The sequence below is a fragment of the Podarcis cretensis genome (assembly GCF_951804945.1).
Source record: "Podarcis cretensis genome assembly, chromosome: 1".
Taxonomy (NCBI): domain Eukaryota; kingdom Metazoa; phylum Chordata; class Lepidosauria; order Squamata; family Lacertidae; genus Podarcis; species Podarcis cretensis.
The window spans coordinates 105,655,402-105,678,934 of NC_137170.1; the positions used below are offsets into that span (position 1 = coordinate 105,655,402).

Sequence of the window (23,533 nt, forward strand, 5' to 3'; positions counted from 1 at the left end):
GCTTATCCTCAGGGTGGTCTATATTACAGCCTAAGGTATGCAAGCAATCAGTGGACAATACAGAACAGCACACAAGTAGAGATTTTACCAACGACTAAACATTTTTTTTATTTAAAAGAAAAAAATAAATACTGCAGAAACAATAACCAAACATACAAAGTGACGGACATATGTTAAAAAGTGAGGGGTGTCTTGCTGAAACAGTTAACTTATTTTTCTTTTTACAATACTTAAATACAGAAAGCACTTGCCAGCTTTTTTTTTTTTTTTTAATACTGCCTTAAGCATACCATTGCATCAATCCAAAGCATATTATGGTGGCAATATATCTGGAATTTTTGTGGAAATAATACTTCAAAAATGAAGCATTTGAGAAAAATGCTTGCATTCAACAAGTCCTGGAGACACCCTCGGCAGAGTTCTGCTGTGTCTGCTAAAGCATAACAACATCTGCAAACTATTTTCAAGATTGGCTTAGTGGATGTAACAATAGTCATCAGTCAGTGAAAAGGAATTTGACAGAATCTGGGTCACACAAGTAATGTTTAATGATCACTGTCTGGATATGCTTGCATTAGACCTTTAGGATTAATGCAATATCCAGTTTCCACTTGGGACCCCTTAAAGGCTCCGCTGTTCTTCAGGTTCCTCCTCCCCTTATTTCCTCAGAGTGCTCATTACAAGTAAACAGAACCGTGTAATAAGAGACAGTCATCCATATGCAGCCATTTTAGAGATGCATCATAATAAGACATAATTGGGTATGTTGGCTCATGTGCTAACTTAAAAAACGAAATAAAAAAAAGAAACAAAAAACAAAAACACCCAGTATAGAATTGTAGAAAAGTCATAGAGCAGAGCAGCACTTATTTCCTTACACAGTGCTGGGTTTGGCCTCCTTCGCACCCAAGGAGCAGCTTAGGAGGGCAGTAAGACTAAAATTCCTTTCTAATTAAGGACCTTTTAATAACTATATCTTAGCACCATTTGTTTAGGTCTTGCAACAGGACGTCCATACAGTATACAATTGCCTTATGAAGAAGCCATCCAAAAAATTGACTTTCAGGCCATTATCAAATTTCTCATTACAGTCACAATGGAGAAGAGGAAGATTCTGTGTTTGAGAACTACTCTTAACAGATATTTCTTCAGCTTCATTCCATATAATTAGAAGCTTATGAAGGCTATTTTATTACTGATTTCTTTAATTTCTTCCTTCTCTAGTTGCCTTGGGGAAAAAAAAAAGATTTTAAAGCCTCTTTTAATAAAGTGTTTTCCTCTGGATGACCTATCTTTCCTATTTTTTTAACATAAACCAAGAGGAAAAGCAATCATATTCTCTCTTTTTTGGTGGGGGAGGGAAACCAAACAGTCTCAAAGGGGCAAGCTTCACAATGAAGGGAATAGGAATATCTTGACTTTCTTTTTTTTAAGCAACGTTTTAGATTGTAATCAAAATCAAAGTCGGTATTCAAAAAATAGATCTAAAAATAAGTATCCTCCAGGACATCATTTCTTCAGGTGCTACCAATCCTTTCACTTCTTTAGCACATTCACATAGTTTCCTTCGTATTTGGTATTTCATCCAAGTAACATTGACATCCCTTCAGAATCCATCTCTTCCCACTGCTTCCTCTACATACCAGCTCCCCAAGTACAGTTTCTTGCCAGGGAAGGTGAATCATCGCCTTTTATCACTGGCATGCCCTTACAAGAGACCATTTTCACTGGGCACTTCTCGTTGAGTCTTCACCTATCCCACCCAAACACAATTGTCCTTGCTACCTCCATTTAAGGAAACAAAATCCTTCACATCACTGTGCAGCTCTTCGCTTTGTCCTTTCGCAGATCTGTGGTGACTGTAGAAAGTTCCGGCCGGCCTGGCATGTGTGAAATTCGTTTAGTTGCCCTCTGAGACTTGTTCCGCTTAACATTTTTATTTGTTTTGTTCACACAGGCCAAGGTAGCAACATGGAAAATGTCCCTTACGCTGTTTTCTGACTGCAAGGCTGAACATTCAATGTATGTGGCTGCTCCAATCTGCTTGGCCATGTTTGCACCCTGTGGAGGTAGAGGAGAATAGATTAGATTATACAGGCATCAACAGAAAACCAGAGAGAACTAAGACAAGCCATATAATCATTACTCTGGGATGCTGTTTTAGAGATAATGCTTTGAGGAAACAAAAGGCAACACATCAGGTAAATAAGGAGGAGAATCCACTGTCCTTATAAATACAGAAATCAACCTAGAACTTGCAGATTATTGGCCATACCAGTTTTAAAGACTTTCTGCATTGGACATGGAGACCAAGAGCATCTTCAATTTAAGCACCCTCAACCCCAGCTTACAAAGTAGCCTTACAAGGAAGGAACTAAGGAGTACAAGCATAGCTGCAAAAAGATATCTGATCTATTTACCCTTTTGTTTCTGGCCTGAAAGAGCATGTAGGCCCAAGCACAGGTAGCCAACATGGAGCCCTTCAGATGTTGTTGGGCTCCAATTCCCACGAGCCCCAACCCACATGGAGGCCAGGGTTCTCTATCCACAGCAATTCATAAATTTAGGTCAATGGTCTCAAGTACTGGTGGTGTGTCTTTGTGGCCATCAGCAATCCTAGGCTGGTGTTCCTGCTAACCCGCCCCACCAGCAGATCTCATGCAAGGTCATTCACACCTCTGGAAATTTCCAGAGATGAGGACAATAATTCCCTCTAGCAGAGATAGTATGTGTGGGAATGCAAGACCAGCAACAACTCCTTACACAGACCAGATCTTTGTGACACTTTAGCCTTCAGTGGGTTAAGGAGTTTGCAAGGACTTCACTTGTCAAGGAGGCTACTTTGCCTTCTCTGTTGAGGTTCAAACCACTGCTTATGCAGCAGATAGAGTTTTAGGTTCGGGTGTCTGCCGTTCTCCCTCTGCCCCCTGAACACAGGTTGAATAGTTTAATGTGTTCAGATTCTGACCTACAGTAGTTGACTTTAAGAAACCCCCACCTAGTTGCAGAAGAGAAAAATCCAGCCATATGCCAGCAGGTGACCCCACTGAATTCAGTCTCTAAGCTCCCTTAAAGCAACAGACTGGAGCCCTTCAGAAACTAGAAGTCTATGCTAGCTGCAGGGTTTCAAACATCAGATGGCATCTGTTCCATCCCTAAGCAGGGCCAGTTTTATGCCAGAGGCAAGCATACAGAATAGTTTGACCTTGAAATCAATAGGGCTGACTTCCAGATAAACATGGCTAGAATTAAAGCGTGTGCCTAGAGAACGTGGTGCAGGTGCATCAAGGGAAAAGTTATTTGTCAGTCAAAACGTTCAACTCTTTTTCTAAATCAATAGGATTAAACTTGGGGGATGGGAACCCTGTTTACCATACAAATTAAGCATTCTAGTCCCACCTTGCTATTTACCACCGCACAAAATTGCCAAAAGCTTTCAAAGCATAGATAAGGAAGTCACCCACTGCAGTTCTGGATACAAGCTCTTTCAAGGATAAGAGAAAAACAAAATGCTACAGGGATTTCCTGTGTAGCACCAGAGTTTTGGGGGAAATGCCGCTTAACTAGAACTTGGACTGTCTAAAGATTGAGGCTGTACAAACAAAAGGTTTGCCACTGACATTAGGAAACGCCTCGTGTACTTTGTCACTGTACTACATCCTGTCAAACTGAGATGATTTGGAAGACTTCCAGAAACCATAGGCTACTGGATGTTCAGAGAAGCAGTTGGAATTTTGAACTAGTTCCCCAACAGAAGCAATCCTCAGACACACAACCTTGTGCAAACTTTTTAATGGAGGGCAGGGAGGGGGAGAATGGGGATAGGAGACTCAGTCAACATTAATTAAACAGCCTGTCTGCTAATGACTGAAGTGGCAATCAGAGGGTTTTGGATTGTACTAGTCAATTAATTCCCAGTGAGTAAAGTCAAAAACATTTTGTTGGAAACCACTGAGGAGGAGAAGAATGGAGGAGTAACCCTGCTTCATATGCTATTATAGAAAAACATTATTTATAATCTACAAAAATGCAGCCCTTGGAGGCCAACATTTGCAGCTATGGAACGTACCAGAAAAGCCTTGAATCATGACTATCACTTGGAAGCCACCACCCAAAACAGAAAGACACTGTGGTCTTTCTTGTCCCTATTCTAGGGATGGCCTATTCTGTGGTGTTCCAATGCTGTTGGACTCCCAACACCCAATAGCTTCAACAAGCATGAACAAAATCTCCCTCCCTAGTGCCACCCTCTGTCCCCGACCAGAGATAAGAGCACGGCCATTGTCGGGCTGTGCTCTGTACCCCCACATTGGCAAGGCGGTGGTCCAGAAGATCATGATTGACCATATCAAAGGCTGCTGACAGATCTAAGAAAATCTGCAGTCCCGACCCACCTCGGTCCAGTTGTCACTTGACATTAAAGTGTACAATCCTTGTGAGATGTAAAAAAGAAATGGGGGGGGGAGCCCATAACATTCTATACAACTAGACAATTCTATCAAAAACAGAGACACTGTGAAGAAATGGGACACTGAAGCCCAAAAGAACCCAGCCAAATTTACTTGGAGGTAAGCCTCACCAATTTCAATGGAATTTTCTTCCAGTTAAGTGTGCCTTAGAAGTGGGCAGATTGTTGGTCTTACACAAGACTGATGTTTATGGAGCTTTACAAAATACTATGTAGTTTTCATGTCATAATCGCATGGGGAGAGGAAGGCATGCAATTACTTTTACATAAATGTCCAGTTTCAAGTTTGAAGAGGTATACACACTCGCAGTGGTTCTTTTCAAAGAAAAAGAGCAGTTCTGTTTTATTGCTTACCAATACAACAGGAAACAAAGGTTGCACTCTTCCTCTCCAGAGAGAGAGAGAGAGAGAGAGAGAGAGAGAGAGAGAGAGAGAGCAAAACACATTAAAGCCACGTGGACCTATGGCCGGCTTAGTTATCCAGATTGAACAACATAGGAAATGGGTGGAAGAGGAACAGAATACAGACAAATGTGGATGGAGCATAAACTGCAGGGTATGCTGTGTCTAGTGCTCCCTATTCCTTACTGGGGAGAATTATGGACTCCCCACTAATGAGGAGAGGCACTTTCTCCATCAGCCTGATGCAATACCAAGTATGAAGTGGGACTATGCAACAACACGAGCACTGCTTGGCACCCACTTTCCTCATCTTGACTGAGTCACAGGAACATTGGAAGCTGCCTTGTATTGTCCACACTGGGCTGTGCCAACGTGGTGTCCTCCAGAAGTCTTAGACTACAACTCCCATCAGCCCCAGCCAGAATGGCCAATGGGCAGGTATGATGGGAGTTATAGTCCAAGACATGTGGATAAACATGAGCAGGATGCCAGGTAGAATGGTCTGAACTTACTGGCAGTGGCTTAGCAGGGTTTTAGAGAGAAGCCCTTCCCAGCCTCAGCTGGAGATGCTACTGACTGAACTGTTTGCTTAAGAAACATGGGCTCTACCAGTGACCTACAACCCCTTAAGTCAGTATCACACAGCACCTGATATAAGAAAAGTACAGATCCCAACTGCTGATCACCAGCAGTGATGAAAAGTGGTGTAATATAACCAACACTCTTTGCAGCACTGTGCCCCAAGGAGGATTTGAATGAATCAAGTCAGAAGTGTGCATCATTCATTAACAAGCAAAACACGACATAGCACTTACCTGATCATAAGATACTGGTGTTTGCCTGTGATTGGACAGCTCTACTAGTGTACTAACATCCGTGCGCAAGTCAGACTTGCAGCCAACCAGAAGCATCTTGGTGTTGGGACAAAACTCCTGGATTTCACCTTTCCACTGTAAAAATAGTACAGTGTTAGTATCCTGCTGCCATAAGAAACACTGAGGCGGCCATCTAACGCAATGAGATGCTTTAAAGAATCATGCTTCAGTTGTCAGCTGTACTACAGTGAAGCACTAGAAGGAAACATTTGGTGTAGCACTCCCTGCAGATAGGAAAGACGGGGGAGAAATTGTTTGGTTCACATTTTAAAGTGAACTAATTTGAAATACACCAGTACAGCAATCCTTCAAAATCTGCAATTCTCCCAACTTTTTGATGCATTTATTCAGTTTTTAAAAATGTACTTCATCTGAGCTTATGTATACTTCTGTTTGGTTTTTTTTTTAAAAAATGGTTTATTGTTTATTTCTTGTATTATGAAAACCAGGAATAAAATATTATTTTAAAAATGAGGACATCCATCCCTACCTGCCTACAGATAGGCCAGCTGCCACAGCATATATTACATTTTCCCTCCCTATGACTCATTCACTCAACTGACTGAATAGATATAATCAAGGGAGTTTTCTCAAAGCAAGTTTAAACAGCTGCCCAAATGCCAAGTTACAAGCAGGTCTTACAACAAAGGAGAAGCATATAATTAGATCAAAAATATGGTCTTAACCTATGTCATACACACAGATGGTATATAGTCCATACTGCAGGGTACTTAAAATGTGAAGCTTAAACCTTGAATACAATGCCATCTACGTTCTTCCCCCAGGTGCAGAGGACTAGCATGTAAAAACATCACAATTGCCAGGGGGTCACATAAACAGGAATTCTAGCATTCAAGTACATTGCAGGGCATAAAAATGAATGCAACTCAGCAAAATAGACAATCATGGACAAACCATTGAAAACTGAATTAACGTTCACTCAAGTCATGTGCACTTCAATGCATGGAGTGAGGGGACGAGATAATGTCTGTGGACTCCCATTTCTGACCTCCAGTTGAAGCTCTGTATCCCACCCATAATCTACTGGCCTTACTAGCTGGAGGAAATGGGTTTCGTAGATCAAAACATCTACAGGACAGACACCAAGCTGGGGAAGGTCTTTGCACATATCATTTACATGTATAAAGAGCTCTGTGCAATCCCACATTTTCCAGGTTTCCCAGCTGCACAGAAAGTATTTGCAAAGGGCTACTTATATTTAAGTCCCAATGAATTTACTGGGACTTAGCGACAGCTTACTTTGCTTAATTGCACCCTCTGCATACACCACTGTCTCCAGCTGATGGTCTGCAGCTCACAACTGGGTCATGATCTACCCTAACTCTGCCACAAACACCTTTTGGAAAGATATGGGAAAGACTGATGCGACAGAAGCATAAGGTGAGAATCTACAAGTCAAAAGTGCTTCCTGTTGCAGGCTGAAGTTATTAATGTATTTGGAGCCTTGAGAAAGGTTGAGGGTCAGTGACGCACCCCAACATGAAATCAACAATAGCACTACTGTTTGTTGTGTTGTGTTCCGCAGCAGTTAATCACTGCAATACACTTGCGACGTAGGAAGTAACTAAAGCTGAGTTCTAGGGACTTGCTTATGTTGCTCCACGAGTCAATCTGTTAGCATAGAATCTGAACTTTTCTCAACTTTCCTAAGTCTACTGGGCTACACCTCTGTAGGTCATATTAGGCCTTCGACACAGACAAACTCAATTCCAAAGTTTTGTTGATGTTGGCCATGACAACAGTAAGCAGGGCATGAGTAATGTTTGTTTTGACCTCTCTGAACCAGTGGCAGGAAGTAAAATGTGGAAAGGGAATTAAGAGCTCTCACTATCGGAGAAGAGGATTATGTAACCCCTTCCCTTCCCCAAAACTTGCCAAGGCAAGGTAGCACCAGCTAATCCCAAGGACTTTGTTCATGCAAACAGTAAAGATTATGGCAGCCATTTTCTCCAGAAACCCAGGAAATAGTGATGTCTGATAGCATCCAGGGCTGTTGAAGATTCTTCCTGACAGCAATCTAACTTGAGCCTCATCCACACACGGCACCCCTCCATTTATGCACATGGCCTCTTGGTCATCCACTAAGAACCTACGAAGAGCCCTTTTGGATCAGATGAAAGACCCAGCTAGTCCAGCATCCTGTTCTCACAGTGGCCAACCAGATGCCTATGGGAAGAATGCAAGCAGGACCTAAGTGCAACAACACTGCAATTCCCACCAAGTGGTATTGAGAAACATACTATCTCAGAGGAAGTATATATGTATATATCACTTTTGAGCTTCTGGTGGATATCCTCCTAATTAAATCAAAATCAGCAAGGATTGGCTCACTCATGACTACTGAACAATTCAAACTCTGGTTCTTCTTTCATTTTCAAGGGGAAGTTGCATCAGAAGGAAGGGCGCATGCCTTTAAGAAGTATGCAGCAAAATATAAAAGAGAGAGTCTTCATACTGTGGCACACCAAAGAAGAATTGGCCTCTAGTCTGACTCTAGGAATTAGGTCTGGACCAGAGATCTTTTCCTTGTGTGGCTGAACAAGGATCATGCGGATATTGGCTCTTTTCACTTGCTAAGTGCATGAATACTAATTACATTGATCAAAACAGTATGCCAATAATTGTGCATCCTGTCAATATACATTCAACTATGAAGCTGCAAAGTAAACTGATTGGATTCCACCCAACTACTTATCAGGGATAGGGAACCTGTGGACCTGTAGATGCTGTAGATTATAACTCTTATCATACCTAACTGTTGGCCATGCCGGCTGGAACCGATGGGCATTAGGAGTCCATCTGGAAAGTCACTGGTTCCCCATTCTGGCCCTATATATTGTCTACTCTGATTGCAGTACCTATCCAAATACCATTGGCCAGGGAGTTAATATAACTGAGTGTCAGGGATGGGAAACCTATAAGCCATCAAGATGTAATTGGGCTCCAAATCTCATCAGCATTGGCCAGCATGGCCAACTGTCAGGGAGGATGAGTGCTAAGAATTCAACATGTGCAAGGCTGCAGTTTCTCCACTCCTGCCAAAAGTCTATAATTAGGAATTGAATCAAGAGACCTTCTTCAAGGAAAGCACATGCTGCCCCACTGAGCTAAGAGTTCCTTCGCAAGGTACTAGAGCCCAAATCCCCCTCAGTGCAGCAGGCTATAGGATTTGAATCTAAACCTTAGAGGATTTCCAAGTGAAAGCCACCTTTACCCCATGATCGACACTTGCCTGGGCCAACACACTTGAAACCTGGGGGAGCAATGGACTAATATTTTTTAGCCTCTCAGTTGGTTTGCATAATACTTGGGAGTGCGGCAATAATCAGCCTGGCTTTTACACTTCAAGATCATATATGCAGATGGCAGCAGTGACATATCCTAGCTCTGCATATACATTTAGAGTTATTTTCCATCACTTACCTTTTTCAACACACTGTCAAGTGTTTCTGGACGGCTTATGTCAAAACAAATTAAGACGGCATCGGAATCTGGGTAGGAAAGTGGGCGGACGTTATCATAGTAAGGAGACCCTGTTGAAATAAGTGAGATCATGTTATGGGCGGAAAAGAAACATTATGTATACACAGTTAAATGACGCACCCTAAGCGTTCCATCCATCCCTCTGCTATATTTCCCTTTGCTTCCTCACCCCACTTTTTCAAGATCTCGCCACCCGCCAGAATCAAGAGTGCTCCATATCCTCAGTGTTGTTGTTGTTGTTTAGTCGTTTAGTCATGTTCGACTCTTCGTGACCCCATGGACCAGAGCACGCCAGGCACTTCTGTCTTCCACTGCCTCCATATCCTCAGTAGGTTATTGTTAATTTAGGTCAGCTTCAAACAAATCAGCACCATCTTTGTGGTGGCTGCCATAAAGCTTGGTACAGCAGATCACCACGCGTGTCAAACCATGACCATGCAGACCTTTCCCATACTGATGTAAGGCTTTCTACTGGCCAATCCTTGCAGCAGTGATGGATGCACATGTTGAGCTGCTGCTTAGGAATGAGTTACACAGATGCAGTTCTGAGCTTCCATTCAAAGGTCAAAACAATCTGAAACTCTTCTGATGAGCTTGGATTATTAATGCATAATATGGCTAGAAAATCAGGCTCCCCAGTCTCCTAACTTGGAGCCAAGGTCACCTAGTAAAATCTCTTTTTTAAACAGTGCTTTCTTATTCCATTTAGAACAGGTGTGGATAACCTTTGGCCTGCCAGATTTTGCTAAACTACATCTCCCATCATTCCTGGCCATTGGCCATGCCTGCTGGTGCCAATGGGAGCTGTAGTTCAGAAACATCTAGAGGGTGAAATCTTTCCCACAACTGATTTAGAAGGACTATGGCAATACGACATCATGCCTAATTTTTGTATCAGTAGCTACAGATGTAAATTAGGCCCAGTTGTTATCCCAGAACCTTTCAGAAGCTGCTTGGGTGTTGGACCTGCACATGTGATTAGGTTCATTCCAAGTCACGGCAGATGTGCTTCCTGCAAAATGCTAGTTTTTACCCAACCACTTTCAATAGTAACTAAGACCAGTAATCTATCACCTTCAGCAAAGGGAAAAGATGTATGCAAGGAAAAATAGTAGTTGCATTTGCTATGAAGAGCCACACTGCTACCCGCATAATTGGGAGATCTTGTCAAGGGTTAACTACCTGCATCTAGGCAACAACACAAGGCAACACACCTGGAGATTGGTCCCTCCTGAGGAAAAAATGCCTTTCCCTGCCTTGAGCTGTTTGCATAGTTGTAGGAGTGCACAGACAGGTTTGCACAGCCTCTGACTCAACAAGTCAACCATACACTGCGGTCACCATGGCTTAATAAGCCTCCTATTTGTGCTGCCTGCCTGGAACTTAAAGGGTCGCGATCCCTTTAATCCCAGGATGACCTCTTCTGGATCAAGCCAGTGGTCCATCTCATTCAATATCCTGTTTCCCACAGTGTCCAAGCAGATGCCTCTGGGAAGCCCACACGGTCCTGCTGTTGCTCCCCGGCAACTTATAATTCACTTGCAGAGAAGAATCTCGACCAGCAACCACTGATATCAGGGCCACATTCAGCTCGGTGTGTCAAACACTGCGGAGACTCAGTATAAATAAGTCATCACTGTTACGCACAGCCACAGCCCACATAGGTCCCATGGTGTCTGGCAAAATGCATTTATATGTAATTATTAATATCCTCTGAATATATTACATCAGGAACATCATCCGCACCTGTAACAGCTAATTAGAGGGGATTTCTCTTTTGGTATTTACGTTGAGCACCACTGCCTTTTTGGCAGCTTCCGGCAAGGCAAAAGAGCTTGCTGAAACAGGCCATCTCTTAAGGAACTCTATGGCTTATTTTAAATGACCAAGAGCTCTCTCCCAGGAATCCAGAGGAATAGAATTCAAACTTATCAACATTTCAGGTGGGACATGCAACCGCGTAAAATGCTCCTGCCAACAATGTCATCTTCCAGGATGTGCTATTACACATCACCTGGGAAGGCAGGTGAACTAATGCCAGTGTACTGGAAGAAGCAAAGATCACCAGTGTTGAAGCAATGATTCTTCAACATCAACTTTGTTGGACCGGTCATGTTGTGTGGATGCCTGATTATCGTCTTCCAAAGCAACTACTCTATTCCGAACTTAAAGATGGAAGGCGTAATGCTGGTGGTCAACAAAAGAGGTTCAAAGACTCTCCCAAGGCAAATCTTATAAAATGTAGTATAAACACCGACAACTGGGAAACACTGGCCTACGAGCACTCAAATTGAAGAATCTTACTTGGCTATAAGTGATCGCCAAAGAAGATTCCCCCCCCCCGCCCAGTTTTTCCCTCTGAAAAGTCACTGTTCCACAACCACTGAGCATGCTCTGTCCTCACTGGACTATTACTGAGGGTTCCCACACACTTTTTTGTACTTCTCCCACCTTTGGAATTCCCCATAACCAGCCACTCCTGTGAGGTGCTGCCCATTTTGGTTGCACAAGAATCCACACTTGGGAGAAGGGAGTTTACTATTTATGTACAGGATTATTGGAAACACATTAGATGTGTTAGGTCAGGTTCATCCACTGGAGTTGGGGAAGCTGGTTGTATTCAAAATCTCCGGGATTTAAATGGATGAAATGAAAACAGTGCTTTCAAGGGCTGTACGATGCAATCGTATTAGAAAGACGCTTGTGTGCAGGTTCCTCCTCCTGGCAAAAGAAGCTCCTGCTGTTTCAGGGTGTAGTAAGGTAAACAGCAAAAGGAACTCATCTCAAAAAACAGACCAGCTGGGCAGCTAAAGACCACAAGGAAAGAATTTGAGGAATGCTACTTTTGAAGCAAACAGGAACATATGGGCTGAAGCCTTGGCAAACAGAAGGTGGCCTGCTCAATCTGAAAGTTTCCTCCAGATTCTCCACAGCCTCGAATCACATGCCTGTGCATTGCTACTGATAGCTTCAGTGCGTCAGAAACCTATCGTAACGCTCATCTCTCAGCACAAGAGTTAAACGTGCAACAGGCTATTTAAACCTCTGCAGGAAGTGGAGATTTCCTTTTTCCTAGCACAATATCTGATTTCATGTGCCTTGTCAAAGCAGGCATGGGCAATGGGTGAAACAGCCTCTCTTATCGGTTCTGCAAGCAGCCATTAACCTTTGGGCTGGGTCCCAAGAGCCAACATTTGTCAGGCTGCAGTTTGGACAACACCGGTAAAGGCATACTTTCTCAGGGAACTAATGGGCATGGGTCCATTTTATTACTGGGGCAGTACTGCCAAGTGACAGCTGTACTGCAGAGGTAGCAGCCTGACGTTATTGGACTCCAATTCCCATCAGCAAGGCCAATGGGGTGAGAGGATGGAGGTTGTAGTTCAACCATGTCTGAAAAACACTGTGTTGGCTACCCCTGACGTAAGGTATTCTTGCAAAACATGCAGAAGTCCATCTGCCCACACCTATCTATGGAAGCTAATTTTATTTTATTTTTTGAGTTCTTAATCTTTACAAACCCCCATGAGGATTACTACTGATGAGGCTACTATTGGGAAAAGGGAAGTGGACATTATCCATGAGGACATGAGATGATTTGTCTGTCTAGCCAGGCATTGGTTACTCTGACTGGCACTGGCTATCTGATTTTTCAGGCTGGAGAGGTGCTATTTCCTGTCACCTGATCCACTATCAATGACTTAATAAGTAACTAACTGAAACCTCCATGCACTCCTCAATTCCAGATACAGGGGTGAGGACAGACTACAAGCTTTTGTCTTTGGGTTGCGAGTTTCCCAAAGACCTGATGGATCTTGGTCTGATGCAGCTTATGTTCCCACATATATAAGGTGTTGGGGAATCTGTGGCTCTCCAGTTGTTGTTAGACTCCAATTCTCATCAGTCCCAGCCATCATGGCCAATGGGCCAGAGTGAAGATGACCTATAGTCCAACCATATCTGGAGGGACTCAGGTCCCCTAATTCCTGTTCTTATGAATCTCCTAAAGTCAACCAAAGAATTTCATGGGAAGCAGAGATTTTAAAGCAATTCTTTCAGCTCTAGTGCTCTATCTATTGCACCAGATTGGCCCCTGGTGCAGCATTCCATGTGCTAGATGACCTCTACTAATTTCAAAGTGTTAGGCAGGTGTAGATCACATTGCAATTTCCACCCACAGATATCACTTAGCTCTAGGCATAGTTGCCACCCTCCTTTCTCATCAGAATATTCTCAAACAGGTATGGGCAGGATAAGGCATTTGCTTTTAAGGATCATTAAAATTTGGACAGAGACGTTGCTTGCTCAAGAGAAGAGTGAAGAGCCTCACCCAGGAAAAAAAATTCCTTAGACACATACCTAAGTGCTCAGTCACCACTCCTCAAGAGGTCTATCGCACCATATATGTACATGCATACGTATGGCATGCACTTATACCAGTCGGATCTGTGATTACACTTACTATGGACAAAAATTTCCTGTTATTACAATGCAGCATGCTAAGACAAGTATATGAAGCTTTCACATAAACAAGACAAGCTGCCATTCTTCTCTGGGAAAGAATGCAAGGGAATGAATGGGAGGCTTTAAGTGCATCCTTCGAGAGTGTGCAGAATTCAGATGCTTCACAAGAAATGTGTTTTCTCTCTTCTTTCAAACAAGCAATAGTGGGATCCTTTATCAATGCCCAAAGAAGACAGCCACTCAGAACAAAAGCCGAGAGATAGAATTCAATAGGGCATTTCATCATTCCAATCTCCTTACCAGAACAAAATCCTCAGAGCCTGAGGAATCTTGGGAATGCATGTCAAGTCTAAACAGACCCTTTTCAAGGCAGCTCAATAGCATACTCTGTTCAATCTTTCTCCAAGATGGTCTCAGAAAATGCGAAACCATGCTCAACTAAAGAAAATGAGCAGATTGACAAAATCACTGTGACTCCAACAAAGCTTCAGATCCAGATTTTGTGAAATGTATACCACACACACATACCTTTTTCATCCTTCTGCAACCTGGTGCCCTCCAGATGTTGTTGCGACTATAACCCATACCATCCCTGGGAATTGGGAATCCAAAACACTGGAGGACACCAGGTTAGGGAAGGCTGATTTCTAGCCACCTCTAAATTTGCAGGAACTGTGAGTATAGTTTCATAAGAACATGGTAACAGTCCCGCTGGTTCAGAACAAAGTCCTACCTAGTCCAGCATTCTGTCTTCACAATGACCAATCAGATGTCAATAGGAAGCCCACAAGAGCAACAGGAATGCCATGATAGGATTTTGACTCTAAAAGTATGCTTCAAAGTAAGCCTGTGCCACTTGTGTAAAAGTATATATTTGCCTGACTCCATGTGGACATTTAAAGCAGCTAAACGCTAAAAAAATGCAGTTTATAATCCCATAACAAGATAGGAGATGAGCAAAACTCTGCCATTACACCTTGCATGAAAGTTGCCAAAAGGAAGCCAAGGACCACAAAGGAGGCACAAGATCTCCTGTCAAAATGGAGCTTTGGAAGTAAAGATTGTCCACACTGCTTGGTAAGTTGGTGGCGATACCAGGCTCAAAAGGACATGCCGACTCAGCATAACCTAAAGTTTTGGCTTAAGTTTATGTGGCTTTTCACTGAGTAATTCTATTGCATCATGTCTGATGTGATCTCTGTTCAAAGTACAGACTTCTTGTTTGCTAACAATAAATTCCCCATCTGCCAGGGCTCTGTAAACTGTTGTTCTATGTGGGGACTAATAATCTCTAACACTTTTTAGGATCCACAAACTACAACTCCAAGGATTCCTTGGTGTTTTTCCCCTCATGCAGGCTTTGGGTTGATTACGGCAATGATTTTGATGATGAGAGAGGTTGAAATATCACACTATCACTTAGAACAGTAGAAAAGTCTGCCACTACCATTTGTTACAGACGAATGTCAGATCAGACTTACTGACAGCCAGCAGTAACTTGTGGTTGATCTTTGTGTCAGATATCTGCCCATGACCCTGGGGTGAAAGACTGCCTCAACATGTCCCATACCAATGTCCTAAGCTGACCAAGTTATCAGTTTGCATGTTCATCTCTGAAGTTTACAAGTTAAATTCAAAGTGCTTGGAAGTCGCTCTCCCTAAGTAGAAGGTATATGTTTTACAAAGTAAGGCAGGGATGGGGAATCTGTTACCCTCCAAAGGTTGTTGGACTCCATTGTTCAGCAGCCCCAGCCAACATGGCCCATAATCAGGGATGTTGGGAGCTGGAACCTAAAAAAATCTGGAGGACCACAGGATACCCATCTCTTAAGTAAGGCTTCTCACATTCCAACAACTGACTCCATGAAAGTTTTAAAGTTAAATCCTAGTAATTTCCAGCTAAGGAATACTGGATTCAGGGTAACTGAGTAACCAGTTACTAAAGGCCACAAGAGGAAGAATGCAATTCAGGGTTGAATTCATTTGTCAATAATAAGCACCCTCTTTATGAGGTACACCAACATTATGGAACTTATACAGAACTCTTCAGGGGATCAGACAGTTTTGTCTGATCTATATAGAGTGAAAGACACACAGTGAGCCTCAGAACTACAGCAAGCTCAACTCATTGGGAATCTGTGCCACTCTTTGATACTCTTGTTGAGAACGTTCATCCCAAGTCCACATTTTCAGCTTTCCTTGATATTCTGCAATTCATGAAGTATTTGGGATATATAATTGAGCCCATAAGATGGCTGCAACTGCTTCATGGTTTTATGGTGCACCCATGAAATTTGAATTATGTAAGAGAGTCAAATTTTAATGAGGGAAGATAAAATATGTGTTTCAGCTTTGATAGGATATTCAGCAGAAGCTAGACACAGGTAAATTGTCTTTATGGATTCCATTAGACAGGATCTGAAGAAGCTATGAGTGGCCAAACATTATTCTGAAATGATCTTGTTAAAAAATGAGCTCATTTACTGCTACTGCATGCCATATAATAAGACTACGGAATTATATATGATTTTCTGCAAATTATTCCACAGCTGCTGTGAAGGGGGGAAAGGGTGGAAATCAGATACATAACCAGTCCAATTGCTTTAATGTGCAATGCTCAAATATTTCTCCATCTAAAGATTTAATACCAGTATACCCTCCCCAGGAAAAGTCAAGATATTTCAGGGGTACAGAATGAAAACATCTTGCAAAGTCATTGTTAGATTTTGTAGGTATCGTTTTGTATTCCATAAGTGATCCATCTGTGCCATAAGGGCACAGGCAGCAAGAGTGTGACACAAAAATGGACCCTATTGCAGAAAGGACCCTAGGCCTGGCTATGGCAAAGAGATGTGTGCTTGCATTTCTACCAGACTTTCGAACACTGCCTGCTCCCCAGCTTGATAAACTAGAAGTTAAACAAGCTGCTGGAGACTGCAAACATACTACAGAGTAGCAAACTCTCAGAATGTGTGGCATTCTTGTTAAAAATGTGGTCACCATGCTGTAAACCAGCCTTGGACTAACTCCCAAAGGATCTGAAGGGCACCAGGTTGACGAAGGCTAGAGCAAACCATTCAACTTATTGCAACTTGCAGCTTCAGTGACGCCTGTCTATTTTAGCTGGGATAGACCCAGAATGATATCACAGCTTCCACAGAGTTGACTCTCTGAGCAGCCTCTCTCCACCTTGGACCCCCAGATGTTCTTGAAGTACAAGTCCCATCATCCATGACTAGGATGCTGGCTAGGAAATGATGGGAGTTGTAGTCCAACAACATCTAGAGACCCAAAGTTGGAAAACGCTGCTCTGGGGGAAGGAGTCTATGGATTGCCATTCAGCTGTTTAGGGCAAAGCCTAAAGAGATTTTCATCTTTGTTTACTGATTTCTGGATCTTTGCTGTTGACCTCAGTTACAGTAAGACCAGAATTACTTCTCCAAATGGATGCATTTAAAGTCAAACAGCAATTAACTTCAGTTAATGGGAAACACTAAACATTCAGAAATGTTCATGCAAGATGATTTAAAGGAGATATACTTGTTTAACGGGGTTAACACTGGAGACTAATAAACTTATATGGAAATGTCTTGGGAATACCACTATCAGATTAAACTGGCATCTTAAAAAAATAGCATTTCCTAAGTGGTATCATTAAATGTGGGTCAATATTTCTGTGTGTGCTTATTCTACGGTAGAGACATTCTGTAGTCACTAAACTGTAGGATTTCCAATATTATCTTTCATGTGTTTAAATTATCTTATTTTGTCCCATTGCTCTATAAAAGCATTGCAAGAGTGCTGCCAAAACTTTAAATAATGCAAATCCTTCCAGACAGACCATCTAGAATAGCTTAGTTGTTTTACCCTATTTTGCTCTTCCAATACAGTTGTCCCCAGTTGTCTTTGATAGGAAAATATCACACTATATTGCTCATCATTAACCCCTGCAACCAACTCAGCTGTTGCAGATCTGACCTACTTAAGCTATGACACCATACTGGAAAATGAGGACTGTTGAGGCCAAGCCCAGATCTTGGCTTAGACTAATAAGAGCTGTCTTTTAAAAAGGGTTAAGAAACTGTCATACAGTAATAATTCCAACTCAATTACAGCTGATCTTATCTAAACAATCTACAACCAGGAAACAAACTCAGAGATGGCAGATCATAAGATCTGAGGCCCAGATAACTAGGTGTCCAAATCTGTATTTTGATAAATAACCAATACACTGAATCACAGATCATTAAGAAGTGTCTGTAAAATACCAAACTAATATATTGAAGGCCTCTTTGAATCAATTTTCATATCCTGTCTAGAATGTGAGGCTATGCCTTGGTCCATGTTAAGCCCAGGAAGAAAGAATCCCGGAGCCAGTATGCTGTGGTGGTTAGTGTGTTAGACTAGGACCAGGGAAGCTAGGGTTCAAATCTCCACTCATCCATTTGGGTGATGTTGGGTTAGTCAATGTCAGTCCATCTAACCTTCCTCACAGGGTTGCTGTCAGGATAAAATAGAGAGATAGAACCAACCCTTGTTGGAAAAGTGGAATATAAATGTAATAATAAATAACTAAGTTTGGAATAGGCAGAAGAATCCACTTTGAGTACCGGTAAGTCCCAGTGGCAAACGTCTGAAGGAATGAGCAAGCAAATGTCAATGGCAGTCTAATCCCATACATATTCACATAGAGTAAGTCTCATTGAGTTCAATGGGACTTTACTTTCTGACCATTATGCAAGATACAAAAAGCAAAGATTAATGGTAGTCCTCATGCACAAAAAATATATTTAAGAAATAAAGTATTGCAGATGAGATAAATTCCCCCTCCCCCTTCTAATTCCTCTGCTGCTCCCTCTTCATTTCATGTTCATTCTCCTACTAAGGAGATGGGAGGCAGGGGGGAGGGAAGAGAGAATTTAATTTGGCTTTATCACAGAAGAGTGAAAAAGGCAGCAAGCATTCCCCTGTAGGAGAGAGAGAAAATGAAAAAGAACCAGAACTGCCAGCCTTCACAGCTGTCATCCACATCTGGAAGCATGCATTCCAGTGATGCCAACAGCAGTAATGTTCGTGTTAAGGCTGCTAAGGCAGAAAGAGCTTAGCTGTGGTTTCTTCAAAAGAGCTGTACAAGTGTTGCCAGATTTACAAGACAAGCAGAGTCTTGCCACTTCAGCCTTTTATCGCCTTCGACGTGCCTTCCTCACAGGACACCCCTTTGTGTGCCACAAGCAGATTTTGTGCTTAGGCTCTTGCTACTGGCAGGCAAGTAAAATAAAATAAATCTTGTCCACTTCTTGAAGTTACTGCAAAAGCCATTAAGTAATTCAACTGCGCTTTTCATTCTACTGTGAAAAGTGTGTGTGTGTAGGGGGTATCTTCTCCAGCTCCATTTTGCTTCTCTGCCCTGGGATGGATGGCTTCTAGGTTGGGTGGTCTGCTCTCTTCCTGCATTTGGTGACAAGAGACAGCGCTCACATTCCCTTGCTAGCTGCTCTCAGCACCCTGTACATTCCTTTGTCTCCCTCTCCTTGGTCGCCCTCTTGCACTCTGCCACAGAGTGTTCTTTAATCTGTCATAAACGCCAGCGAACAAAGATGATTTTAACTCTCCCCCATTAAGCACGGTGCTTTATAGCCCTCATCTCTGCAAATGGATTATCTCTGCAGGAACTTAAAAAACCCAAAAAACTTAACACATTTCATATAAACTAGCACAAGAATAGGAAATTATGTCCTTAAGAGAAAAAGCGTGCTCTTTGGAAGAACCTACTATATGCTCCAAGTCCTCCCCCCAAAAGTCTTTAGAGAACAGATGGGGAAAGTGCAGCCCTCCAGATGTTGCTGGACTGACTCCAACCAACACCAGCTCCAGCCAGCATGGCCAACAACCAGCAATGATGGAACTGTAGTCCAACAACATCTGGAGGACCACATGTTCCCCATCTTAACTTCAGAAGATACTGGCTACGATGACTCCCATACACTCATTTCCACCATAAACCAAGCACAGCCCAGAACTAGCATCCTTTGGAACAGGGAAGGCCAACTGGCATCCTAGATATGGCTCCAAGGCCATTATAATCTTGGTGACCCTACCAAGAACCTTTCCAAGTTGTAAAAAGGTGCAAAAAAGCTCCCTTTTGGATGCGCTATGTCAGGAGCAAGGGACGCAGGTGGCGCTGTGGGTTAAAGCCTCAGCGCCTAGGACTTGCCGATCGAAAGGTCGGCGGTTCGAATCCCTGCGGCGGGGTGCGCTCCCGCTGCTCGGTCCCAGCGCCTGCCAACCTAGCAGTTCGAAAGCACCTCCGGGTGCAAGTAGATAAATAGGGACCGCTTACCAGCGGGAAGGTAAACGGCGTTTCCATGTGCGACTCTGGCTCGCCAGAGCAGCGATGTCACGCTGGCCACATGACCCGGAAGTGTCTCCGGACAGCGCTGGCCCCTGGCCTCTTAAGTGAGATGGGCGCACAACCCCAGAGTCTGTCAAGACTGGCCTGTATGGGCAGGGGTACCTTTACCTTTACCTTTTATGTCAGGAGCAGCCAACATGGTGACCTGTGGATTCTGCTGGATTCATCATCCCTGACCATTGGCCATGCTGGCTGGCGATGGCAGGAGTTGGAGTCCAGCAATGTGTGAAGGGCACCATGTTAGTGACCTCTGTTCCATGTAATGCCATGCTTAAATGTTATTCTCCACAAAGGAGGCTCATGCTACTAAATGGGGCTAACTTTATTATTATGGAGCCAGCCTCTATACTAGCTTTTCCCAACCTTGGACTACAGCTCCAGTCAGCACAAGGCAGCATGGCCCAGTGGTCAGGGATGATGAGAATTGCTGTGCAACAATATCTGGGTACCCGAGGCTGGGAAAAACCACTCTAGAGTGGTTCCCAAGATTATGAAACTTGGCCACAACTGCTATAGAAGAAAATGAACATTTGTCCCTCAAAACTGGATTTCTTAGCTGATCCAAGCAAGTTGTACTTTTTCTTCATTTCCCCCCAAATCAAGGTTCTACAAGACAGTGGCTGTGACTCTTATAGGAAAGGCAATAATGACTTGAACTATGTGGCCAGCCGTCAATTTGGAAAGGAGGTGAGTAGCATGGTACAGGAGTAATAGTAGAAGAACACTGCTTTCTTTAATCAAACAAGACTTGGGAAACTGAGCAACAGAGGACAGCCTTTGCAGGCAGAAGGTTCCAGGTTCAATCCTTGTTGTCTCCAGGAAGGACTCTTGCCTGAAAACCCCCAGGAGCTCCTGTTAGTCAATGTAGACCAGTGTTTCCCAAACTTGAGAGTTGTAATCCAAAGCAGCTGGAAATCCATCATCCCTAACTAGCAAGACCAGTGCTCAGGGAAGATGAGAATTGTAGTCCAAAAGCAGCTGGAGACAAGAGTTTGGGAAACACTGGTGTAGACAATACTGAGAAATCAACCAATGGTCTGGTATTAAGACACTTCATCTGCTGCTAGTCTCCTATACCTACTGTACCTACAAACAGGCAACATAATCAATGAACATCACAACCACTACCAAACTTCAGTTTTTCTTTCTCACTCACTTAACTTCCATGTCTTCAGAAGCTTTCTCACCCCCTGCTGGTTTTACAGCCAAACACTTCCAATGAGTAGCTTTACTTCTCATTATGCTCAGTTGAAGGCTTCCTATGCATGGTGTTTTGGGGGGGATATTTGGAACACTTAGAAGCACATCCTGAGGAGGAGCGAGGACACGGCTCAGCAAGGAAAACATCCTCTCACACTTAGGCATTTGTGTAGCTGCTAAGCTCCTTGTTTCTGTATAATCACATATTACCAAAAGGAGAACACATGCTGGTTTTCGCAGCAGCGGCGACAAATATTAAAATGAAAGGCTCATGATAGGCCATAATAACCCTCTCCCATCTGTTCAGTTAATTATCCCAAGAACCTTTATAGAGTCAAGCCGGGAAGGGGAGTTAGGTAAACCCGATTGTCTCAGTCTCACCACAATGCAGAAATCGTTGCAATTAAAAAGAGGGGGCAGGGAGGGAAAGGAGTCAGGTTGCATTAAAGTCCATTAAAGTAAAATAAAAAAACTAAAAGGCAAGTAGTTACATCATCTGCAGGGTGTTAACAACAGAGGCTACAGCAATGGCTTGTAATTATATACAAACCAATGTGAGTCACCAGAATGGCATGGAAACAGAACAGGCATTCCTGCGAGCAAGAAAATCCCTTACCAGAAGTATCCCAGAGACTGAGTTCTATCCTTTGTGTGTCTATTTCAAAACTGGCCGTGTAATTCTCAAACACGGTGGGGACGTAGTTCTGGGCAAGGAAAGGGAGAAAACACAAATAGTAGATTACCATCTCTTGAAAGTTTGCACCGCGTATCAAACACATCTTTCTTGTAAATTCAATGGGGGGGCGGGGAGAGACTACAGAGATTTCAGCCTAAATTGGCCCCTCACCCTTCTTAATTGTTTAACCATTTCCTAACTACTGAGGGATTAGACCGTTTTCACTGAAAACCAACAAAGCGTTTGAAAACAGGCAACTTACACCAGCGGGATGGGCTCGTGAATTCCAGCGCGACGCTGAAACCCACGACCTATAAAATATGGAGAGATCTAAGAGCTTCCCTCCACCACCACTGGGCGCGAGGCTTGAACCGGCACTGCCTCAGTGAATGGGTCTCTAATTCGAACGCAGAAAGAACGTTCGAGTTCTATCCCGCATTCCACGCGTGGCTCATAATAGGGCACGAAAGAGAGAGGTCGTCTTAAAGATGCTTTATTTTTAGTGATTCCTGGGGATCTCTTCTGTGAAAACGGTCTCACCCGCTTTAAATTGGCTTCCCACAGATTTAACAGATAGCGCTGAAAGTTAACTTTAACCAAAAAGAAATCACAGCGCTCCTCTTCGTAAAAGAACCACGTAGCGCTAAATTCCTAGAACTCGGACAAGCGGGTCCACACGTACCTCCGGGAAGCAGTCCTTGGCAAAGACGTGCAGCAGAGCCGTCTTTCCGCACTGGGTATCCCCAACCACGACTATCTTGCACTTCACGTTTTGATTAGGATCCATGATCGATTTGCTGGATAATTTCTGGCTGGCTCTTCTTTCCTTCATTGAGGTGTCCTTAGCCCTTCCCCCCGTCTTCTCTCAAACAAAACCAACGAAATGGCAGGATGGGGAGCAGAAACCAAGAAAAGCAGAAGAAACCGCGCGGTTCGCTGCCGTGCGCTCGACAAGTCCTTTCTCTCTCTCCCCTGCCGCCGCCGCCTCCGCCGCCCCCTCTAAAGTTCTTCCTTCCCTCCTAGCAGGTCCGGCTGCTTGCAAACTGCTTTGTTTCACTCCGCCCTGCCCGGATTTATATGCCCCGCCGCCTTCCAATCCGGAGCTCAAGGAGAGAAAGTAAGCGATCCGCCTCTTGTCCTTTTATGGAGCCTGCAAAGCGCGGCCAAGGAGGCGCCTTCGGCCGGCTGCGACGCGCCCTCTAGGGGAGAAAAGCCACCCGGAGCAAGCGGAGGGAGGTCTCCGCACAAGGAAGGAGGAAGCAGCTTCGGTTTGTTTGAGCTGCTGCTACTGCTGCTTAGGAACCCGAAGGAAGGGCGAGAGGATGTTTTGGCCACGAAACTCGCTCGATCGCGTTCCTTGAGACAGACACTTTCAAGGAGGTGTAGTAGAATCGATAGCCTTATTTTTTTTTACTCCTGGGCTTAACTTAACGGCATTTTGTGGCAAAGCTCAGCCCCGGCAAAAATCTTTTTTTTTTTTTCCTTTTTCAGTCGCAGGACTGAGCCCAGGGATGGGAGAAGCAGGCGCGAGG

The 23,533-nt window shown here is 43.5% G+C and overlaps 1 protein-coding gene across 1 annotated transcript; it reads right to left on the minus strand.

The window, feature by feature from the left end:
* Positions 1-82: 82 nt before the first annotated feature.
* Positions 83-23,050, minus strand: RND3 (Rho family GTPase 3). The gene is made up of 5 exons (XM_079989402.1): positions 22,684-23,050; positions 21,942-22,029; positions 9,190-9,299; positions 5,686-5,820; positions 83-2,061 (listed from the first exon to the last, which is right to left on the minus strand). The coding sequence occupies exons 1-5, from the start codon at positions 22,831-22,833 to the stop codon at positions 1,810-1,812; spliced, it is 735 nt and encodes a 244-aa protein (XP_079845528.1). The 5' UTR covers positions 22,834-23,050; the 3' UTR covers positions 83-1,809.
* Positions 23,051-23,533: the final 483 nt, after the last annotated feature.

What these genes read in the sequence shown, in the direction of transcription:
- RND3 (XM_079989402.1), bottom strand. Translation starts at nt 22,833, where the DNA reads ATGAAGGAAAGAAGAGCCAGCCAGAAATTATCCAGCAAATCGATCATG. An exon ending in CCAAGGACTGCTTCCCGGAG is followed by an intron (nt 22,030 to 22,683) that starts GTACGTGTGGAC and finishes TTCCTTGCCCAG; the next exon opens with AACTACGTCCCCACCGTGTT. An exon ending in CACCAGTATCTTATGATCAG is followed by an intron (nt 2,062 to 5,685) that starts GTAAGTGCTATG and finishes CTACCTCCACAG; the next exon opens with GGTGCAAACATGGCCAAGCA.